General features: G+C 43.9%; 1 protein-coding gene across 1 annotated transcript in view; it reads left to right on the top strand.

The window, feature by feature from the left end:
• The window catches only part of LOC134340486 (integrin beta-3-like), a 143,299-nt gene extending 138,725 nt beyond the window's left edge, over window positions 1-4,574 (top strand). Inside the window, exon 13 of the mRNA XM_063037797.1 lies at window positions 4,426-4,574. Coding sequence (XP_062893867.1) covers window positions 4,426-4,574 — 149 coding nt within the window. The remainder of the gene's footprint in view (window positions 1-4,425) is intronic.
• Window positions 4,575-21,121: the final 16,547 nt, after the last annotated feature.

The raw sequence follows: 21,121 nt of genomic DNA on the forward strand, positions 1-21,121 counted from the left end.
GCCCACTTGAGTGTGTCTTGCACCTTTGAACAATCAATGTAGCATATAAAGTGGCCATTCAGCCCATTAAGTCTGCCAGCTCATACAGAACAAGCCCATGTCATTCTCCTATTTCCCTGAAGACGATTTCTCATGCTTACCAACTTGCCATTTTTGACAAAGCTACACTAGAGGCAGTTAACATATCAGCACTCTGGGTTCAAGATGAAGCTATGGTATCATGGGGAGAATGTGAAAGCTGCACAAATACTGCAGCTGAGGTCAGGTCATACCTGGGTCCCTGTAGTTGTGAGCCAGCAGCACTAACTCTTGAGTCACCTCCCCCCACCCCCCAACAGTAGCTTTGGTGGTTGACCTGCAGTGACTTGTGTACAACTGCACTCTAGTCTCCACTCATCAACACTACCCAATTTCTTGCCATTTACAGATCCATTCTGCTCGCTCACTCCACTCTGCCATGCCCCCACTAAAGCCTCTTTGCATCCTCCTTCACACTCACCATCTCACCTAATTCAGTATCATCAGCAAACTTGGACATATAGCATTTGGTCCCCTTGGATAAATCATTGGTATACAGTGGATTAGGGTTAATTGGGCCACATCAGGACCAGTATATTTTGGCCGATTAAGTGGAAGCTCCAATTAGTCGAAGTTTCATGGAAATAGCTAAAAAGGTATATATATAAAAAAAGACAAACTGAGTAACAAATGATGTATTTAAATGAAATACAGAACAAATTAGACTACCAAAACTACTAGAGTACTATAAAACTGTGTAATATTTTGTAATAGTTATCGACAGAGAGATTAATCCAGTGTACGCTGCCATATTCTTTTGATTGACTGTAACTTAATAGTCAACGCAGACAAGACCATGCAAGTAAATGCCATAGCTACTAAAGTAAATTAGAACCAAAGTAGTTACGTGGCTCATCTTTTGGTAGAGTGGCCTCCTGGAGTTCCGAGCTACCAACCAATTTAATTCTCCTCCCCATTCCCAAGCCAAGCTATCTCTCCATTAAGCACACAAACTAGAAGCAGCATCTTGAATTCTGTTTGGGAAGTCTACAAACCAATGGGTGCTGGGGTGGAGATCCTTTTTACCAAAGGAAGTGTAAGGTACTCCTTCCCTCCACTAGCCTACAGGTCACCCTTGGACAAGGTGTGGCATCTGCTTAGCCTCCTCCTCCCTCCTCTTCTCCCCCCCCCCCCCCCAGATCAGGGTCACATGAAGCCATGGGAGCTGATGATGAATGGCCGTATGAGCAGCTGGTGCATATCAGAAGTCTTGGGTTTTCCAACCACTGACACCAGGCAATCACTGAAGAGTATGATAATGGCTGGGGTTACTTGTAAAGACACTGCCCAGAAGAAGGCAATGGCAGACCACATCTGTAGAAAAATTTGCCAAGGACAATCATGGTCATGGTGAGACCATGATCACTGATGCTATACCACATTGCACAAAATGAACAAACCATAAGACCATGAGATATAGGAGCATAATTGGGCCATTTGGTCATGGCTGATCCAATTTCCCTCTCAGCCCCAATCTCCTGCCTTTTCCCTATATCTCTTCATGCCTTGACCAATCAAGAATCTATCAACCTCTGTCTTAAACATGCATAAAGACTTGGCCTCCACAGTTGCCTGTGGTAAAGAATTTCACAGATTCACCACTCTCTGGCTAAAGAAATTCCTCCCCATCTCCATTCTAAAAGGACACCTCTATTCTGAGGTTCTCTGGTCTTAGACTCTCCCACCATAGAAAACATCCTCTCCATATCCACTCTATGAAGACTTTTCACCATTTGATAGGTTTCAATGAGATCACCCCTCATTCTTCTGAATTGTAGTGAATACAGGCCCAGAGCCATCAAATAGTCTTCATATGACAAGCCATTGAATACTGGAATAATTTTTGTGAACCTCCTTTGCACCCTCTCCAATTTCAGCACATCCTTTGCTAAGATAAGAGTCCCAAAACTGCTCACAGTACCCCAAGTGAGACCTCACCAGTGCTTTATAAACTTTCAACATTACATCCTTGCTTTTATATTCTAGTTCTCTTGAAATGAATGCTACACCATATTTGCCTTCCTCACCACAGACTCAATCTGCAAATTAAACTTTAGGGAATCCTGCACGTCCCTTTGCACCTCAGTTTTTTGCATTTTCTTTCCATTTAGAAAATAGTCAACCCTTTATTTTCCTCTACCAAAGTACTTGACCATACACTTCCTGACACTGTATTCCATCTGCCATGTCTATGCCCATTCTCCTAATCTGTCTAAGTCCTTCTGTAGCCTGTCTGCTTCTTCAAAACTACCTGCCTCTCCACCTATTTTCATATTGTCTGCAAACTTTCAGACAAAGCCATCAATTCCATCATCCAAATCATTGATATATAACATTAAAAGTATCAGTCCCAACACAGACATCTGTGGAACACCACTAGTCACTGTCAGCAAAGTAGAAAAGACTCCATTTGTTCCCACACTTTGCCTCCTGCCAATCAGCCACTGCTTTATCCATGCTAGAATCTTTCCTGTAATACCATGGGCTCGTAGCTTCTTAAGCAGCTTCATGTGTGGCACCTTATCAAAGGCCATCTGAAAATCCAAGTATACAACATCAACCGATTTTCCTTTGTCTACCCTACTTGTTACTTCAAAGAATTCCAACAGATTTGTCAGGCAAGATTTTCTCTTGAGGAAACCATGCTGATTATTTTATCGTGTCCTCCAAGTACCCTGAGACCTCATCCTTAATAATTGAACTCCAACATCATCTCAACCACCGAGGTCAAACTAACTGGCCTATTGTTTCCTTTCTTCTGCCTCTTTCCCTTGAAGAGTGTAATGACTTTTGCATTTTCCCAGTCTTCCAGAACCATTCCAGAATCTAATGATTCTTGAAAGGTTGTTACTAATGCCTTCACTAATCTATTCAGCCACCTCTTTCAGAACAATGGGGTATACACCATCTGGTCCACTGACTTATCTACCTTCAGACCTTTCAGTTTCCCAAGAACCTTCTCTCTAGTTATGGTCACTTCACACACTTTCATGCCCCTTGATACCTGGAATTTCCACCATACTGCTAGTGTCTTCCACAGTGAAGACTGACACAAAATACAATACTTATTCAGTTCCGCCATTGCTACCTCTCCAGCATCGCTTCCCAGTGGTCTGCTATCTACTCTTGCATCTCTTTTACCTTTTGTGTATCTGAAGAAATTTTTGGCATCCTCTTTAATATTATTGGCTAGCTTTCTTTTGTATTCCATCTTTACCTTCTTAATGACTTTTTTTTAGTTGCGTTCTGTTGGATTTTAAAAGCTTCCCATTCTCTAACTTCCCACTAATTTTTTTACCTTTCTTTGGCTTTTATGCTGGCTTTGACTTCTCTTGTTAGCCACAATTGTGTCATCTTCCCTTTAGAATACTTGTTCCTCTTTGGGATGTATATATCCTGTGCCTTCCCAATTGCTTCCAGAAATTCTAGCCATTGCTGTTCTGCTGGCATCTCACCCAGTGTTCCAATCAATTCAAAAAGGCGGCATCCATCATTAAGGACCCCCATCACCCAGGACATGCCCTCGTCTCATTGCTACCATCAGGGAGGAGGTACAGGAGCCTGAAAGCACCCACTCAGCAATTTAGAAACAGGTTCTTCCCCTCTGCCATCAGATTTCTTAATGGACATGAACCCATGAACACTACACCACCTTTTTTCTCTCTTCTTGCACTACTTATTTAACTTCTTAATATATATACTTACTGTGATGTACTGTTTTTATTATGATGTATTGCAACGTACTGCTGCCACATAGCAACATATTTCACATGACATATTAAACCTGATTCTGTTTCTGGGTGCTGTTGAGCTTCTAGAGTGTTGGAGCTCTTCCTATCCAGGCAATTAGAGCCTCTTCCATCTCATTCCTCGTGTCCACTTGGTTGATGAAATGGCGATATTTATTCCATATTTTCTTTTCATTGTGTTTAAACCCAATCTGAGTTAAGCCAAGTCACGTGAATGGCTGTGTGAGAACTTGTTCTGGGTGTGACTTGAGGGACAGATATAGGATCATTAGCAGGAGAACACTGCTGCTTTGCTTCATAGTGCAATTGGGATTTTACCCAGCCGTCTTCATCTGAGCACCTTGATTTACTAATAGAGTAAAGCTCCACTAATCTGCTAGCAGGCTATTCAAATATCATAGAGTCATAGAACTGTACAGCACATATGCAGACCCTTCAGCCCATCAATCTATGCTGAACTTTTTACCAATCTGCATCATTTGCTCACATTAGGACTGTATCATTCAATGTCTTGTCTATGTAAGTGTCTGTCTAAATGCCCCTTAAATTTAATGACTGTACTGTGTTTGATTCCACTGCATTCTCTGGCAATGAGTTCCAGATATCAACTACCCGCTGTGTAAAATACTTATTCCTTTAGAGCTGCTTTCTCATTTGAAATTTAGTTACACTTTGAGATACAGCAGTTACAGGCCCATCTGGTCCAGCAAGTCCACACTTCCCAATTCCACCCATGTGACTAAATAACCTACTAACCCGTGCGTTTTTGGAATGTGGGAGCAAACCCACGCGGTCACAGGGAAAACGTACAAACTCCTTCCAGACAGCGGCGGAATTGAACCCTGGTCACCAGTGCTTTAATAGCGCTACACTACTGTGTTGCCCTGCATAAACCAATAATGCCCTTTTGTTTCACATACCTCGACTATAGGAAATAGATTTGACCACCTACCCTATCTATGCTGCTGATGATCTTATAAGCTTTCATCAGGTCACACTTCAGCCTCCTTAACTCCAGAGTTAACAAACCCTGCATATTCAAAAACACAAACATGAGGAAATCTGCAGATGCTGGAAATTCAGGCAACGCACACAAAATGCTGGTGGAACTCAACGGGCCAGACAGCATCCATAGGAAGAAGCACAGGCGACGTTTCAGGCTGAGACCCTTTGTCAGGACGGCCTGCGTTCCACTAGCGTTTTGTGTGTGTTGCCAGCATATTCAATCTCTCTTCTTAACTAAAAATCTCCAATCCAGGTAATATCCTGTGAATCTACTCTCCATTGCAACCACATCCCATAATCAGAATAATGCACATAATATTCTACAACTGTGGCCTAACCAATGTTTTAAAAAAAAAGTTGCAACACCCCAACCTATAGAGGCAAACATGCATATACCTTCACCACCCACCCACTCGCATGGCTACTTTCAGGGTACTGTGCTTGAGCCCCAAGCTCCCTCTGTTTATTTACATTCCTTTGTGCTTTATCATTTGCTGTACATGCTCTCATCCAAATTTGACCTCCCAAAATGTATTACTTCACAGCTGTCAGGATTAAATTCCATCTGCTAATGCTCTGCCCAACTTTTGTCTGATCTGCATCCTGTTGTAGCCTCAGAAACCCTTTCTCACTAACTACAGCACTACCTTTTACATGCTATCTACAAATTTAGTAATCTACATACTATGGTCATACCCATGTCATTAATATGTCAGAAACAACAAGTCCCAGCACTAATCCCTGCAGTGCATCACTAGTGACAGACTTCCAATCAACAAAGCATCCTTCTGCCACTTCCATCCTCTGTCCCCTATTCCCAAAAACAACTAAGGATCCAGTTACCTAGCTTGCCTTGAATCCTGCATACCTTAACCTTCTGGACCAGCCGACCATGCTAAATGCCTTACTAAAGTCAATATCCACTGCTCTGTCATCATCAATTTCCTTTGTTAACTCCTCAAAGAGCTCAATCAAATCAGTGAGACAGGATTTCCCCTACACAAAGCCACGTTGGCTGTCTCTACCTTTCTAACTGTACTCAAATCCTGTCCTTTTTAGTCATAGTCATAGTCATAGTCATACTTTATCGATCCCAGGGGAAATTAGTTTTCGTTACAGTTGCACCATAATTAATCAAAGAGTAATGAAACCATAAATAATTAAATAGTAATATGTAAATTATGTCAGGAAATAAGTCCAGGACCAGCCTATTGACTCAGGGTGTCTGACCCTCCAAGGGAGGAGTTGTAAAGTTTGATGGCCACAGGCAGGAATGACTTCCTATGACGCTCTGTGTTGCATCTCAGTGGAATGAGTCTCTGGCTGAATGTACTCCTGTGCCCACCCAGTACATTATGTAGTGGATGGGAGACATTGCCCAAGATGGCATGCAACTTGGACAGCATCCTCTTTTCAGACACCACCATCAGAGAGTCCAGTTCCATCCCCACAACATCACTGGCCTTACGAATGAGTTTGTTGATTCTGTTGGTGTCTGCTACCCTCAGCCTGCTGCCCCAGCACACAACAGCAAACATGATCGCACTGGCCACCACAGACTCATAGAACATCCTCAGCATCATCCGACAGATGTTAAAGGACCTCAGTCTCCTCAGGAAATAGAGATGGCTCTGACTCTTCTTGTAGACAGCCTCAGTGTTCTTTGACCAGTCCAGTTTATTGTCAATTCGTATCCCCAGGTATTTGTAATCCTCCACCATATCCACACTGACCCCCTGGATGGAAACAGGGGTCACTGGTACCTTAGCTCTCCTCAGGTCTACCACCAGCTCCTTAGTCTTTTTCACATTAAGCTGCAGATAATTCTGCTCGCACCATGTGACAAAGTTTCCTACCGTAGCCCTGTACTCAGCCTCATCTCCCTTGCTGATGCATCCAACTATGGCAGAGTCATCAGAAAACTTCTGAAGATGACAAGACTCTGTGCAGTAGTTGAAGTCCGAGGTGTAAATGGTGAAGAGAAAGGGAGACAAGACAGTCCCCTGTGGAGCCCCAGCGCTGCTGATCACTCTGTCGGACACACAGTGTTGCAAGCACACGTACTGTGGTCTGCCAGTCAGGTAGTCAAGAATCCATGACACCAGGGAAGCATCCACCTGCATGGCTGTCAGCTTCTCCCCCAGCAGAGCGGGGCAGATGGTGTTGAATGCACTGGGGAAGTCAAAAAACATGACCCTCACAGTGCTCACTGGCTTGTCCAGGTGGGCGTAGACATGGTTCAGCAGGTAGACGATGGCATCCTCAACTCCTAGTCAGGGCTGGTAGGTGAACTGGAGGGGATCTAAGTGTGGCCTAACCATAGGCCGGAGCAGCTCCAGAACAAGTCTCTCTAGGGTCTTCATGATGTGGGAGGTCAATGCCACCGATCTGTAGTCATTGAGGCCGCTGGGGCGTGGCATCTTCGGCACAGGGACGAGGCAGGACGTCTTCCACAGCACAGGAACCCTCCAGAGCCTCAGGCTCAGGTTGAAAACATGGCGAAGTACTCCACATAGCTGAGGGGCACAGGCTTTGAGCACCCTGGTACTGACACCATCCAGTCCTGCAGCCTTGCTCAGGTTGAGACGTTTCAGCGGTCTTCTCACCTGTTCAGCTGTGAAGCCCACCGTGGTGGTTTCGTGTAGGGAAGGGGTATAGTCATGAGAGCAGGGTGGAGGACTGTGAGGAGGGGTAGGAGGGGAGAGTGGAATATGTGTTGGTTGGGGGCCGACAACAGATGACTCATGTGGGGGATGGGCAGGGGTCACAATGTCAAATCTGTTAAAGAACAGGTTAAGTTCATTGGCCCTGTCCACACTGCCTTCAGCTCCTCTGTTGTTAGTTTGCCGAAACCCAGTGATGGTCCTCATCCCCCTCCAGACCTCTCTCATGTTGTTCTGCTGGAGTTTCCACTCAAGCTTCCTCCTGTACCTGTCTTTAGCCTCCCTGATCCTGGCTTTCAGGTCCCTCTGTATTGCCCTCAGCTCCTCCCTACTTCCATCTCTAAATGCCCTCTTTTTAGCGTTCAGCATGTCCTTCATGTCCTTTGTTACCCATGGCTTGTTATTTAAATAACAAAGGACAGTTCTTGTTGGAACATTGCAGTCCGCACAGAAGTTGATGTAATCAGTGATGCATTCTGTGAGCCCATCAATATCCTCTCCATGTGGCTCACAGAGTGCCTGCCCTGGAGCGCCTCGTAAGCCTCCTCTGACCATTTCCTCGCTGTCCTCGAGGCTGCAGGTTTACTCTTCACCAGAGGCACGTAGCAGGGTTTTAGATGCACCAAGTTGTGATCTGACCTTCCCAATGGGGGGAGGGGAGAGGAGCTGTATGCATCCTTAACGTTAGCGTACATCAAATCCAGAGTCCTCTCCCCTCTGGTTGTACAGCTCACGTACTGCATGAAGTTGGGCAGAGTTCTAGCCATGGTAACATGGTTGAAGTCACCCAAGATGGTAATGAGGGCACTCGGGTGCTGGGTTTGTAATCTGGCTATGACGGTGTAAATGATGTTACATGCCAACGTCGGGTTGGCAGAGGGAGGGATGTACACAACAACCACAATTGCATGTGAGATTTCCCTTGGCAAATAATATGGCCGGAGTCCAACAGCAAAAAGTTCAATATACGGGCTACAAACATGTTCCTTGATCGTAATATGACCAGGATTGTGCTATCTGTTGTTTACCAGAACAGCAAGCCCCCCCTCCTTTACGCTTACCACTCTCAGTGCAATTCCGGTCAGCCCAAACGGTCTGGAAGCCCTCTATGGAAATGTTTTGGTCGGGTATGTCCTCGTGCAGCCACATTTCAGTAAAACACATAACACTGCTCTCCCAAAATGTTCTCTGACTCCTGACAAACGCTGTCAACTCGTCCATTTTATTACCCAGCGATCTCACATTGCCCATAATGAGAGAGGGGAGACACGGCTGAGAACTTCTCTTCTCCATAAGCCTCTGTTGTTTCAACCCGGTCCTCTTCCCTCGCTTTAGAATTTTCTCCAATAACTTCCCTGACATAAGACTCACTGATCTTAGTTCCCTCATTTATTCTTGTTGCGTTTCTTAAATAAATGTAAAGAACATTAGCTTTCCTCCAGTCTCCTGGTACCTCAACCGTGGCTAACAGGTTCAAAAAACTCTATCAAGGACCCAGCAATCTCTTTCCTTGCTTCCCATCACATTCTGGGATAGACTTCATCCAGTACTGAGGCTTTATGCACCCTTACAGTATGTATTTCAAGGCATGTAATACCTCCAACTTCTTAATACTTACATGCCTCAGACTGTCAACATATCCATTCTTGAAGTCACTAATCTCCATATGCTTTTTTGTGAATAGAGCCAAACAGTATGCTGTTACCTGACTGATGCATAGTAATAAATTTACGCCACACGTACCGCTTAAGAAAACATATCCTTGCCTGTAAAGACTTTGCAAAGCATCGCTTAGAGGATACTGTAGACTAAAGTGGAACTTCTTGGCCTCAAACTGAACGGTTCATGTGCCAGGTCACACCACCCCTACAGTAAAGTATGGTTGAGGTAGCATCATGCTATGGGGATGCCTTTTAGCAGTAAGACCAGGAAATCTGGTCACGATTGATGGGAAGATGAGTGCTGCTAAATACAGAGATCCTGGATAAAACCTGCTCACCTCTGTCAGAAAGCTTAAACTGGGGAGGAACTAGAGATGCTGCCTGGCCTGCTGTGTTCACCAGCAACTTTTATGTGTGTTGCTTGAATTTCCAGCATCTGCAGAATTCCTGTTGTTTGCGTTTAAACTGGGGAGGAAGTTCGTTTTTCAGCATGACAGCAATCCAAAGCACACTACCAGAGCAACCATGGAGTGGCTTCAAAGGAGGAAAGTTGATGTCCTTGGGTGGCCCAGTCAGTGATTAATGATTCTAATTGTTGGTTGTTATAACGCACAATGCATTGTGTTTGACCTGGTACACTCAGAACTACACCAGAATCTGTCTTGAAATTAACTGTACTTCCTGTCAAACATGGGTATAGAAATTTCTGCCCACCATAGCACAATCCTGAGGATGTTAGAGGGCATATGATCTTAAGACCATAAGATATAGGAGCAGAAGTAGGCCACTCGGCCCATCATGTTTGCTCCGCCATTCAGTCATGGGCTGATCCAATTCTTCCAGTCATCCCCACTCCCCTGCCTTGTCCCCATACCTTTTAATGCTCTGGCTAATCAAGAACCTATCTATCCCTGCCTTGATGACTTGGCCTCCACAGCCACTCTTGGCAACAAATTCCATAGATTTACCACGCACTGACTAAGGTAATTTCTCCACATCTCTGTTCTAAGTGGATGTCCTTCAATCCTGAAGTCGTGCCCTCTTGTCCTAGACTCCCCTATCATGGGAAATAATTTTGCCATATCTAATCTGTTCAAGCCTTTTAACATTTGAATTGTTTCTATGAGATCCCCCCTCATTCCCCTGAACTCCAGGGAATACAGCCCAAGAGCTGCCAGACATTCCTCATACGGTAATCCTTTCATTCCTGGAAACATTCTCGTGAATCTTCGCTGAATACTCTTCAATGTCAGTATAGCCTTTCTAAAATAAGGAGCTCAAAACTGCACACAATACTCCAAGTGTGGTCTCACGAGTGCCTTATAGAGCCTCAACATCACATCCCTGATCTTATATTCTATACCTCTAGAAATGAATGCCAACATTGCATTCGCCTTCTTCACCATCGACTCAACCTGGAGGTTAAACTTTAGGGTATCCTGCACAAGGAATCCCAGGTCCCTTTGCATCTCTGCATTTTGAATTCTCTCCCCATCTAAATAATAGTCTGCCCATTTATTTCTTCCACCAAAGTGTATGACCATACACTTTCCAACATTGTATTTCATTTGCCACTTCTTTGCTCATTCCCCTAAACTATCTAAGTCTCTCTGCAGGCTCTCTGTTTCCCCAACACTACCCACTCTTCCAGCTATCTTTGTATCATCAGCAAATTTAGCCACAAATTTATTAATCCCATTGTCCAAATCATTGACATACATCGTAAAAAGCAACGGTCCCAACACTGACCCCTGTGGAACTCCTCTGGTAACCAGCAGCCAGCCAGAATAGGATCCCTTTATTCCCACTCTCTGTTTTCTGCCTATCAGCCAATGCTCCACCCATGCTAGTAACTCCCCTGCAATTCCATGTAAATTATAAGCCCCACGTAAATTGTTCTCACAGTGCAAGGTCTGAGAATTCACCAACTTAACAATTTGTGGATAAATCCTTTAATGCCATAATATGGTAGCTGACTAATTCTCCTGTTATCTGAGATGACTGGAGGTTGAAGTGATCCTCTCATCTCCTGCAAAAGGAATATCTTCAGCTTTCTGTGGGGCTTCCAGTTTAGAAAATATGCAATGTCTCAGAGTCAGACTGTGTCAGAAGAATTGCCTTCTACTCTATTATGGCAGTACTCAGAGACTGCAATTTCAGAATAACAACCTCTCTTTCCAGATTATTATTTTCAATAAAAGAATTTCCTCGCCCCGTGCCCTGGGAAGGACCTATTTGATTTTACATTCTTCAATTAAGCACACCCTGTCTGCAGTTTAGCTGCCATTTTGTACTTCTTCCAGCACAATTCTCAAGGTTGAGCCTTCTCTCTGTACCCGTCACAGTGTATCACTCACCCAGCCTCTGCCTGAGCTGTGCAACATAAATCTTGGAACTCCCTGCCCAACAGCAATGTTGGCGCAGCTCCGCCAGAAAGGCTGCAATATCTCTCCACCACCTTTTCAATAAATGTTGGAAGTGTTCTTTGAGCTACTTTTGTAGAATTGCTGAGTAATGTCTTGAATTATTTTTTTATTGAGATACACCACAGAATAGGCCCTTCCAGCCCTTTGTGCCATGCCACCCAACAACCCACCAATTTAATCCTAGCCTAATCAAAAGACAATTTACAATGACCAATGAGCCTACTAACTGGTACACCTTTGGACTGTGGGAGGAAACCCACACACTTCATGGGGAGATTCTTTACAGATGATGCAGACGATGTTAGAATTGAACTCCAAACTCCGAACTCCAATGCCCTGAGCTGTAATAGCATTGCGCGAACCATTACATTACAGTGGCACCCAGTCTCAGAAGATACCAGGAATTAGTACATAGTGGCAAAGAGGTTAACACAATGTTTTACAGTACAGTGGTTTCAATTCTCGCTGCTGACTGTAAGGAGTTTGTACGTTCTCCCTACGACCGCGTGGGTTTCCTCCGGGGGCTCTGGTTTCCTCCCACAGTCCAAAGACATATCAGTTGGTAGGTCAATTGGGCATTGTAAATTGTCCCATGATCAGGCTAGGGTTAAATCGGGAGACTGCTGGGCAGCACGGTTTGAAGGGTCAGAAGGGCCTACTTCACACTGTATCTCAAAAAATAAAATAAATCAATAAAAAATAGCAACAGCTGCCACACATATCTGTGCAAGTCATATAATGGCAGACTAATATCACACAGATAATGTCATTACATCACAAATATGCTTGACTACATATTTGCTTCCTCTGTCTCTTGTTCCTGCAGTAAAACTGTGTTTACTGTGTGTGACTGTTGGTAATGTGTCTTTGCACCTTAACCCCATATTAACTCTGTTGCATTTAGCTGTATTCATGTATGATTAAATGACAATTAAACTTGAATTGGAAGTGAAGGAGTTTGATTGGTTGTAGGATATGGTGTTGGTCTGATGATCACAAAATGACATTTTTGATTATTAAACATGGTCTGGTTTAACTACACAAGGGCTTGGGGCTATATTATTTTTTTCTCTTTGTGACTGTATGTTTTTTTTCTGAAATCGTAACCACCCGTGCTATTTGTGCTATGTGCAGTGTGCTGTGCGTTGTTGGTGATGTGTTTTGCACCTTGGCCGCAGAGTAACGCTGCTTCATTTGGCTGTATTCCTGTATGGTTGAATGATAATTAAACTTGAACTTCAACTTTAGATAGAGATAGTGAAAGAGGAAATCAATCTTCCATGGATGGGTTAACATTATGAAGGCTTTCCAGAACAGAGCTGACTACAGAATACTCGGTTTTATCAGTTGGAATTACATTCAACGTAGCTCCAGCCGGGATCTATGACAGTACTAAGGAGAGCTGCATCATCTGAAATGACATGTTACATCAGTGCACTAAACTAGCACCCCATCTGCCCTTTCAGGTGAATTCAAAAGCACTTGGTGCAGAACTTAAAAGTCGAGGAAGTGTTTTCTCCTGGTATCCCAGCCAACATTTTCACTTTGGTAAATCACCAGAATACTTCACCCAGCCACTCATTTCATTGATGTTTGTGAGCCCTCCATTGTTCGCTCACTTCTGCCCTCCAGTGTTACCTCGGTGGAAGAACAAACTGGACAAGGACAACTTACCATCCGTTTAAATCATGCCACTCAGGGACTTGGGGCTGTATTATTTTCTCTTCTCTATGACTATATTTTCTGATATTGTAACCATATGTGCTATTTATGCTACTGTTGGTAATGTGTTGATATTGTGGCCCCGAAGGAACATTGTTTTGTTTGCAAACACGAGGAATTCTGCAGATGCTGGAAATTCAAGCAACACACATAAGATTTGCTGGTGAACGCAGCAGGCCAGGCAGCATCTCTAGGAAGAGGTACAGTCGTCGTTTCAGGCCAAGACCCTTCGTCAGGACTAACTGAAGGAAGAGCTAGTAAGAGATTTGAAAGTGGGAGGGGAAGCGGGAGATCCAAAATGATAGGAGAAGACAGGAGGGGGAGGGATGGAGCCAAGAGCTGGACAGGTGATAGGCAAAAGGGATATGAGAGGATCATGGGACAGGAGGCCCAGGGAGAAGGAAAAGGAGAAGGGGGGAAGCCCAGAGGATGGGCAAGGGGTATAGTGAGAGGGACAGAGGGAGAAAAAGGAGAGAGAGAGAAAGAATGTGTGTATAAAAATAAATAACGGATGGAGTATGAGGGGGAGGTGGGGCATTAGCGGAAGTTAGAGAAGTCAATGTTCATGCCATCAGGTTGGAGGCTACCCAGACGGAATATAAGGTGTTGTTCCTCCAACCTGAGTGTGGCTTCATCTTTACAGTAGAGGAGGCCGTGGATAGACATATCAGAATGGGAATGGGATGTGGACATATCAGAATGGGAATGGGACGTGGAACATATCAGAATGGGAATGGGATGTGGAACATATCAGCGGAACAAGTGCTACACATGCCTTTACACTTCCTCCCTTACCACCATTCAGGGCCCCAGACAGTCCTTCCAGGTGAGGCGACACTTCACCAGTGAGTCGGCTGGGGTGATATACTGCGTCTGGTGCTCCCGATGTGGCCTTCTATATATTGGCGAGACCCGACGCAGACTGGGAGATCATTTTGCTGAACACCTACGCTCTATCCGCCAGAGAAAGCAGGATCTCCCAGCGGCCATACATTTTAATTCCACGTCCCATTCCCATTCTGATACATCTATCCACGGCCTCCTCTACTGTAAAGATGAAGCCACACTCAGGTTGGAGGAACAACACCTTATATTCCGTCTGGGTAGCCTCCAACCTGATGGCATGAACATTGACTTCTCAAACTTCCGCTAATGCCCCAGCTCCCCCTCGTACCCCATCCGTTATCTATTTATATACACACATTCTTTCTCTCTCTCTCTCCTTTTTCTCCCTCTGTCCCTCTGACTATACCCCTTGCCCATCCTCTGGGTTCCCTCCTCCCTTTTCTTTCTCCCTAGGCCTCCTGTCCCATGATCCTCTCATATCACTTTTGCTAATCAACTGTCCAGCTCTTGGCTCCATCCCTCCCCCTCCTGTCTTCTCCTATCATTTCAGATCTCCCCCTCCCCCTCCCACTTTCAAATCTCTTACTAACTCTTCCTTCAGTTAGTCCTGATGAAGGGTCTTGGCCTGAAACATGGACTGTACCTCTTCCTAGAGATGCTGCCTGGCCTGCTGCGTTCACCAGCAACTTTGATGTGTGTTGCATTGTTTTGTTTGACTGTATTCATGTATGGTTGAATGATAGTTGAACTTGAACTTGAACTTGAGAATAAGCATAATTTGAGTTCCTATTATAACAGTGACAATGCTTTGAAATACTTCCTTAGCTGTGTGCCATTTGGAACATTGTGAGAAGCAAATTCTTTTTCCAGAGTGTCCTTCATTGAGAGGCAAACGCATTAGATGCCTTACAAACAAGACAGTGACTACCAACAGAAGCAGCAACAAAGTCAACCTGATGCTGTCTTCAATCCAGTGGTTTTAACCATGTTGACCTTCTGAAAAGGGCCCAAGTTGGATAAACTACCAGGAACTCTCTTCCAACTATCATATCCATCAATGACGACACTGGAGAAGATGTGAAAGGACAAATTGATCAACACCATCCATTTGCCCAAAGTACAAGTTAAAATAGTGCATTGGTTTATTATTGTCATACAGTATGTACTGAGATACAGTGAAAAACTTTGTTTTGCCTGCCATCCCTACAAATAATTTCATTGCATCAGTACATTGAGATCACGCAAGGGAAAAGCAGTAACAGGATGCAGAATACTGAGATACAGTGATGGAGAAAGTGCAGTGCAAGGTCATAATGGTGTATACTGTGAGAGCAAGAATCTATTTTGTTCAACAAGATGTCCACTTCATAGTCTTACAACAGCAGGATAGAATGATCTGTCTGGATGGCATTCAAAGTACATATATGTCACCATATATAGCCCTTGAGATTCATTTTCTTGTGGTAATTCACAGTAAATACAAGAAACACAATCGAATCAATGAAAGACCGTGTTCAACAGGACAGGCAACAACCAATATGCAAAAGAGAACAACCTGTGCAAATACAAAAAGTAAGAAAAAAAGAAACAAAAAGAATAAATAAGCAATAAATATTGAGAACATGGGATGAAAAGTCCTTGAAAATGAGTCCACAGGTTGTGGGAACATTTCAGTGATGGAGCGAGTGAAGTTATCCCCTCTGGTCCAAGAGCCTGATGGTTGAGGGGTAATAACTGTTCCTGAACCTGGTGGTGTGAGTCCTGAGGCTCCTGTACCTCCTTCCTGATGGCAGCAGCGAGAAGAGAGCATGGCCTGGATGGTGGGGGTCCCTGATGATGGATGCTGCTTTCCTGCGACAACACAACATGTAGATGTGCTCAATAGTGGGAAAGGCTTTACCCATGAAACTGCCATCCTAGAGTAATGAAGATCACTGGAGCTGCGATAAATGTTAGTAGGTGCAAAAATAGGCATTCATCTATCTCAGTGAATCAACCAAAGATTTGTGCATATTTGACTTGTGGCTCTGTTAGAAATCTTTTCATTGACTTGCTATTTCTTTTAATTGTTGGAAGAAATGCTTTGAGACAGAAGACAACTTTTACAGAATATTGTTGCAGGGAGCACAGAACCTAGGATTGCTGGTGATGGTGGAGGTTGCAACTGGGGAGAATGGTGCAGAGTGGGAACAAAATGGGAATGGGGAGGGAGATCAAGCAATGGGTTTTACTTTGAGTAATTGGGGAAGCTTTTTAGGTTATTTTTGACCAATGCTTTAGGCTGCATCTCCCAGTGCAAGGAATGGTCTAAAAACATCCACTTGAATGAGCTTCCTTCTCCCTTCTTTCTTTCTTTCTTTCTGTAAATGTAAACTTTATTCTGCATTCTGCTTCCCTTTTCACTGCCTAATATATTTGTGTATAGAATGATCTGTCTGGATGGCATTCAAATAAAAGCTTTTCACTGTATTTTGATACACGCGACAATAATAAACCAATAGCAATCACTGGGAAATTCACATAGGACAATGACAGCCTAGAACTGAACATATCCCTTCATATCTAATTGCATATTTTTCTTTACAGAGTGAGATACTGTGACTTCCTCTATAAAATTAAGCTGTAAGCTTATCATTTCCAGTTCCTCTTACCCATTACATGGGAAAGGGTTAACATTTCATCCAGTGTGTTTCCTCAGTGCAGCTAACCAGAAAGATCCAAGAGATTAAGAGCCACTGACAAAGAGAACAAATGCCAAAAGCTATGAGCAACAGGAGTTAGATAACCTCTCCACAAATCCCAGTCCCCTATACGGAGTGTTACACGTAATTGAACACACATGTCAACTAAATCTAGATTCCAATTTGACAGTGTGAAGTCTACATGTGGATTGCATTAAGTACACTTGTAAGAGTCTTCATCTAATGCCATGTTGTAGAGTTATTTTCCCCCAAATCCCACATCTACAGCCAGTTGGACAGCTTCCCATTTTGTTGGCTAACTCCTGTGTGATTATGTTTGACTGCAAAGCCTTGCTGATAATTTTATCCACATTTTGGACTCTACATATGAGACGTGGATGTGTTTGCTTATGGGACTGCTAAGCTACAAGGAAATTTATGATCCAGATATATACAGTATGCCCACCCAACCCCTCAACATTCATGCCTCCCTTGTTGGCTCAATACTACCGTGGCCTCCCAAAGTGCTACTGAGATGATCAGAGCAGGGATATATCAGATTCAATCCCAGGTCTGTGCCAAGTCAGTTTATTTCAGAGTGGCCAGCTACAATTGGTCACTTGAACATTACTCAGGGGCATTGCTACTAGTTGCAGGCCAGGGACTGCCCAGAGAAGAACATACCAACTGAAGTGAGAATAGTTTTGACATCAACTACATAGTTCCACATGACCAGTCTTTCTTTTGAATTTGCACCATTTTTGAACCCAGTTCTGTACAAATGTAAAGAGGAATAAACCAGACAATGTGGAAAGGGGTTGGACCATGGAGCAGTCAGTGTGAGTGAGAACTGGAGCAGTTGGTGTGAGTGAACCCACTGGCCATTGTCATGTGCTGGTCAATGTGAGTGGCTTAGCTATTCAGAGTAATGAAATGAACAAGTTCCAGGATTGCTCATGATCTCTGTGCTCTCCATCTCTCACTCTGTCCCTGAGAACCGTATAATTCAATTTCTCCACAAGTCAGAAATGTCCATTTTCTACAGCCACTCATCTCATATCGCTCTATATACTCCTACTATAAAATTCTTTCATTTCATTGAATAATCACCCTAACACTACCCATAATTAAACTATTGAAATATACACTGTTCCAATCATTAAGGAATATCATGAACAGTTGATTAATATTGCTACTAACTTATAAAATGCATTCATGAGTGGGAGGACTTAAATGAAGCTAGATCATGTGTAACCCAGGGAGCCCCTGTACCCTCTCTTCTGGTACCCCATTCAGAACTATGCCCTCCCATTTGTATTCATTCTCTTTCCAATACATGGTACCAAATTGCTCAGCTTGAACTTTCATTTGTCAATAGATGAGAAACAAGGTGGGGCAGGTATTGTGGCTGTATGCAGGGTAAGGCTGGCTTGCATTTACTGGTGGAAATGGATGAATCTTCTGGAGTTTTGCCTAATTACCTCTATGCATTAGGGAATATAGTGCAGAACTCTCCTTTGGGCGATGAGCTAGGTGGCCTATGGTCAATAATATAATATAGTGAAGATGTTTTGTGGCAGGCGAAGACAATGTCAATTGATTCCCCAGTTTCTTAATTTCCTATCAATGGCCTTCTGGAAATTGAAATATACTTTTCATTAGCAACATCCTCATGAAAGAATTTTAGAGGATTTGTGAGGCAAATATAGAAACTTCCATTCCATTCCTGATAGCGCCTGTGCCTTTTAGGTGATTTTGGTTAGCATGTGCTGGCCTCAGGAGCTTTGGGTAGAAAGGTTCCTCCTCTGAGTATATATTGTTAGACGGAGGAAGGTAATTATGAGGCAGATCCGTGTTGCAGCTATTCAAGTTACAATAACAACTGCCATTTCTATTTATAAAGTGCCTTTCATGCAGAAAAACGTAAAGTGGCTTCACAAAAGTATTAATAAACAAGATATTGATATCCAATCATTTAAGGAGATATTAGAGAAGTTTTAAGGAGGATCTTAAATGAGAAGAGTGTGAGGTAGGAAGGCAGGTAGGCTAAGAGAGGGAATCTCAAAGCTTAGATCATGACAGCAGTGGTGGATTTGTTCATTTAAGAGTGGTTAAGAAGTGGAAGTGGATGACAATGGCTATCTCTGAGAGTTGGGGGCAAATTTGGAACAATGGGAAGGAGGGGGAGGGTTTTAAAATGGGAACTCCAATGCATGGGATTCAAGAGGTTTCAGGGAGTGGTGGTCTCACCATTGAGAACATCTACAAGAGGTGAGGTCACAGAAAAGCAGCATTTGATATTAAGGGCTCCTACCTTCAGAGCCATCAGTAATCTGGGGTCAGTCTAGGAGAGTAGGCACAGTGCGATGTGTAAAAGAGCAGTGTATTTCAGACACAGGCAGCAAGTTTTGGATGCTCCCAAGTTTCTGGAAAGGCAGGAGGAGAGCCAATCATCAGCGAGTTCTGATTGTCAAGTCTGCACCTAACAGAGATGATGAGAGGGCCCCAGCAGGGTATAAGTTGAGGGGGACTTGGAATTATTCAGCATGGAAATGGGTCCTTCAGCCCATCTGGTCCATGCAGACCAACCTGACCTCCTGGCCTATAACTTTCTAAATCTGTCTGTCTTTTAAAAGTTGTTATTATACCTGCCTCCTCTCTCATCTTAAAGCTATGGCCCGAGTTCTTGATTCTCCAATCCTGGGAAAAAGACTGAGTGGATTCATTCTATCTATGACCTTGATGGTTTTTTATGGTTACCACTCAGTCCCGTACACTCTAAGGTATAAAGTATTAGCATGTCCAACCTCATTCCCCCAAGTCCTGACAACATTCTTGAAAATCTTTTCTGCACCTTTTCCAGTTTAATAGTATCTTTCCTATTGCAAGGTGACCAGAACTGAACACTATACTCCAATTGCAGCTTCGCCAGCATCTTGTATAACCACGCCATCACCTGCCACTTTTATACTCGATGCCCTGACCGATGAAGGCCAGTCTGCCAAAAGCCTTCTTCACCACCCTGCCTACCTGTGACTCCACTCTCAGTGCACTGTGTACTCCAAGGTCCCATGGGCTTGTGCATTATTTTCACAGTAAACTTTCAAACATAAGAAAAAGAAATCACAGTAGGCCACTTGGCCCCTCGTGTCTGACCTGCCTTTCACTAATGTTGCTGCTCCAATGCTGCTTGACCTGATGAGTTCCAACAGAAGATTAGATGTTGCTCCCAATACTATTGCGGTTGACCTTAGACTCAGCGCCAATATTCTGATCATGTTTGCTGTTGTGTGCTGGGGCAGCAGGCTGAGGGTAGAAGACACCAACAGAATCAACAAACTCATTCGTAAGGCCAGTGATGTTGTGGGGATGGAACTGGACTCTCTGACGGTGGTGTCTGAAAAGAGGATGCTGTCCAAGTTGCATGCCATCTTGGACAATGTCTCCCATCCACTACATAATGTACTGGTTGGGCACAGGAGTACATTCAGCCAGAGACTCATTCCACCGAGATGCAGCACAGAGCGTCATAGGAAGTCATTCCTGCCTGTGGCCATCAAACTTTACAACTCCTCCCTTGGAGGGTCAGACACCCTGAGTCAATAGGCTGGTCCTGGACTTATTTCCTGGCATAATTTACATATTACTATTTAACTATTTATGGTTTTATTACTATTTATTATTTATGGCGCAACTGTAATGAAAACCAATTTCCCCCAGGATCAATAAAGTATGACAATGACTATGACTATATACCTTGACTCACTTAGTATCTATAATCTATTGATCCCTACCTTGAATGCACACAGCTTCCTTGAACATATTGTCACTATCTTCCTCATCTTGTGCGCAATAAACTCTTCATCTGTTACCAAGAGTCTGGCCCTGTAGCTCAGAAGGGTAGGGCAAGGAAGAGGAGGGCAGTTGTGATAGGGGACTCGATAGTAAGGGGGTCAGATAGGCGATTCTGTGGACGCAGTCCAGAGACCCGGATGGTAGTTTGCCTCCCTGGTGCCAGGGTCCGGGATATTTCTGATCGTGTCCAAGATATCCTGAAGTGGGAGGGTGAAGAGCCAGAGGTCCTGGTACATATAGGTACCAATGACATAGGTAGGAAAAGGGATGAGGTCCTGAAAGAAGAATATAGGGAGCTAGGAAGGGAGTTGAGAAAAAGGACCGCAAAGGTAGTAATCTCGGGATTACTGCCTGTGCCACGCGACAGTGAGAGTAGGAATGCGATGAGGTGGAGGATAAATGCGTGGCTGAGGGATTGGAGCAGGGGGCAGGGAT

This window comes from Mobula hypostoma, chromosome X1 (assembly GCF_963921235.1).
Source record: "Mobula hypostoma chromosome X1, sMobHyp1.1, whole genome shotgun sequence".
Classification (NCBI taxonomy): domain Eukaryota; kingdom Metazoa; phylum Chordata; class Chondrichthyes; order Myliobatiformes; family Myliobatidae; genus Mobula; species Mobula hypostoma.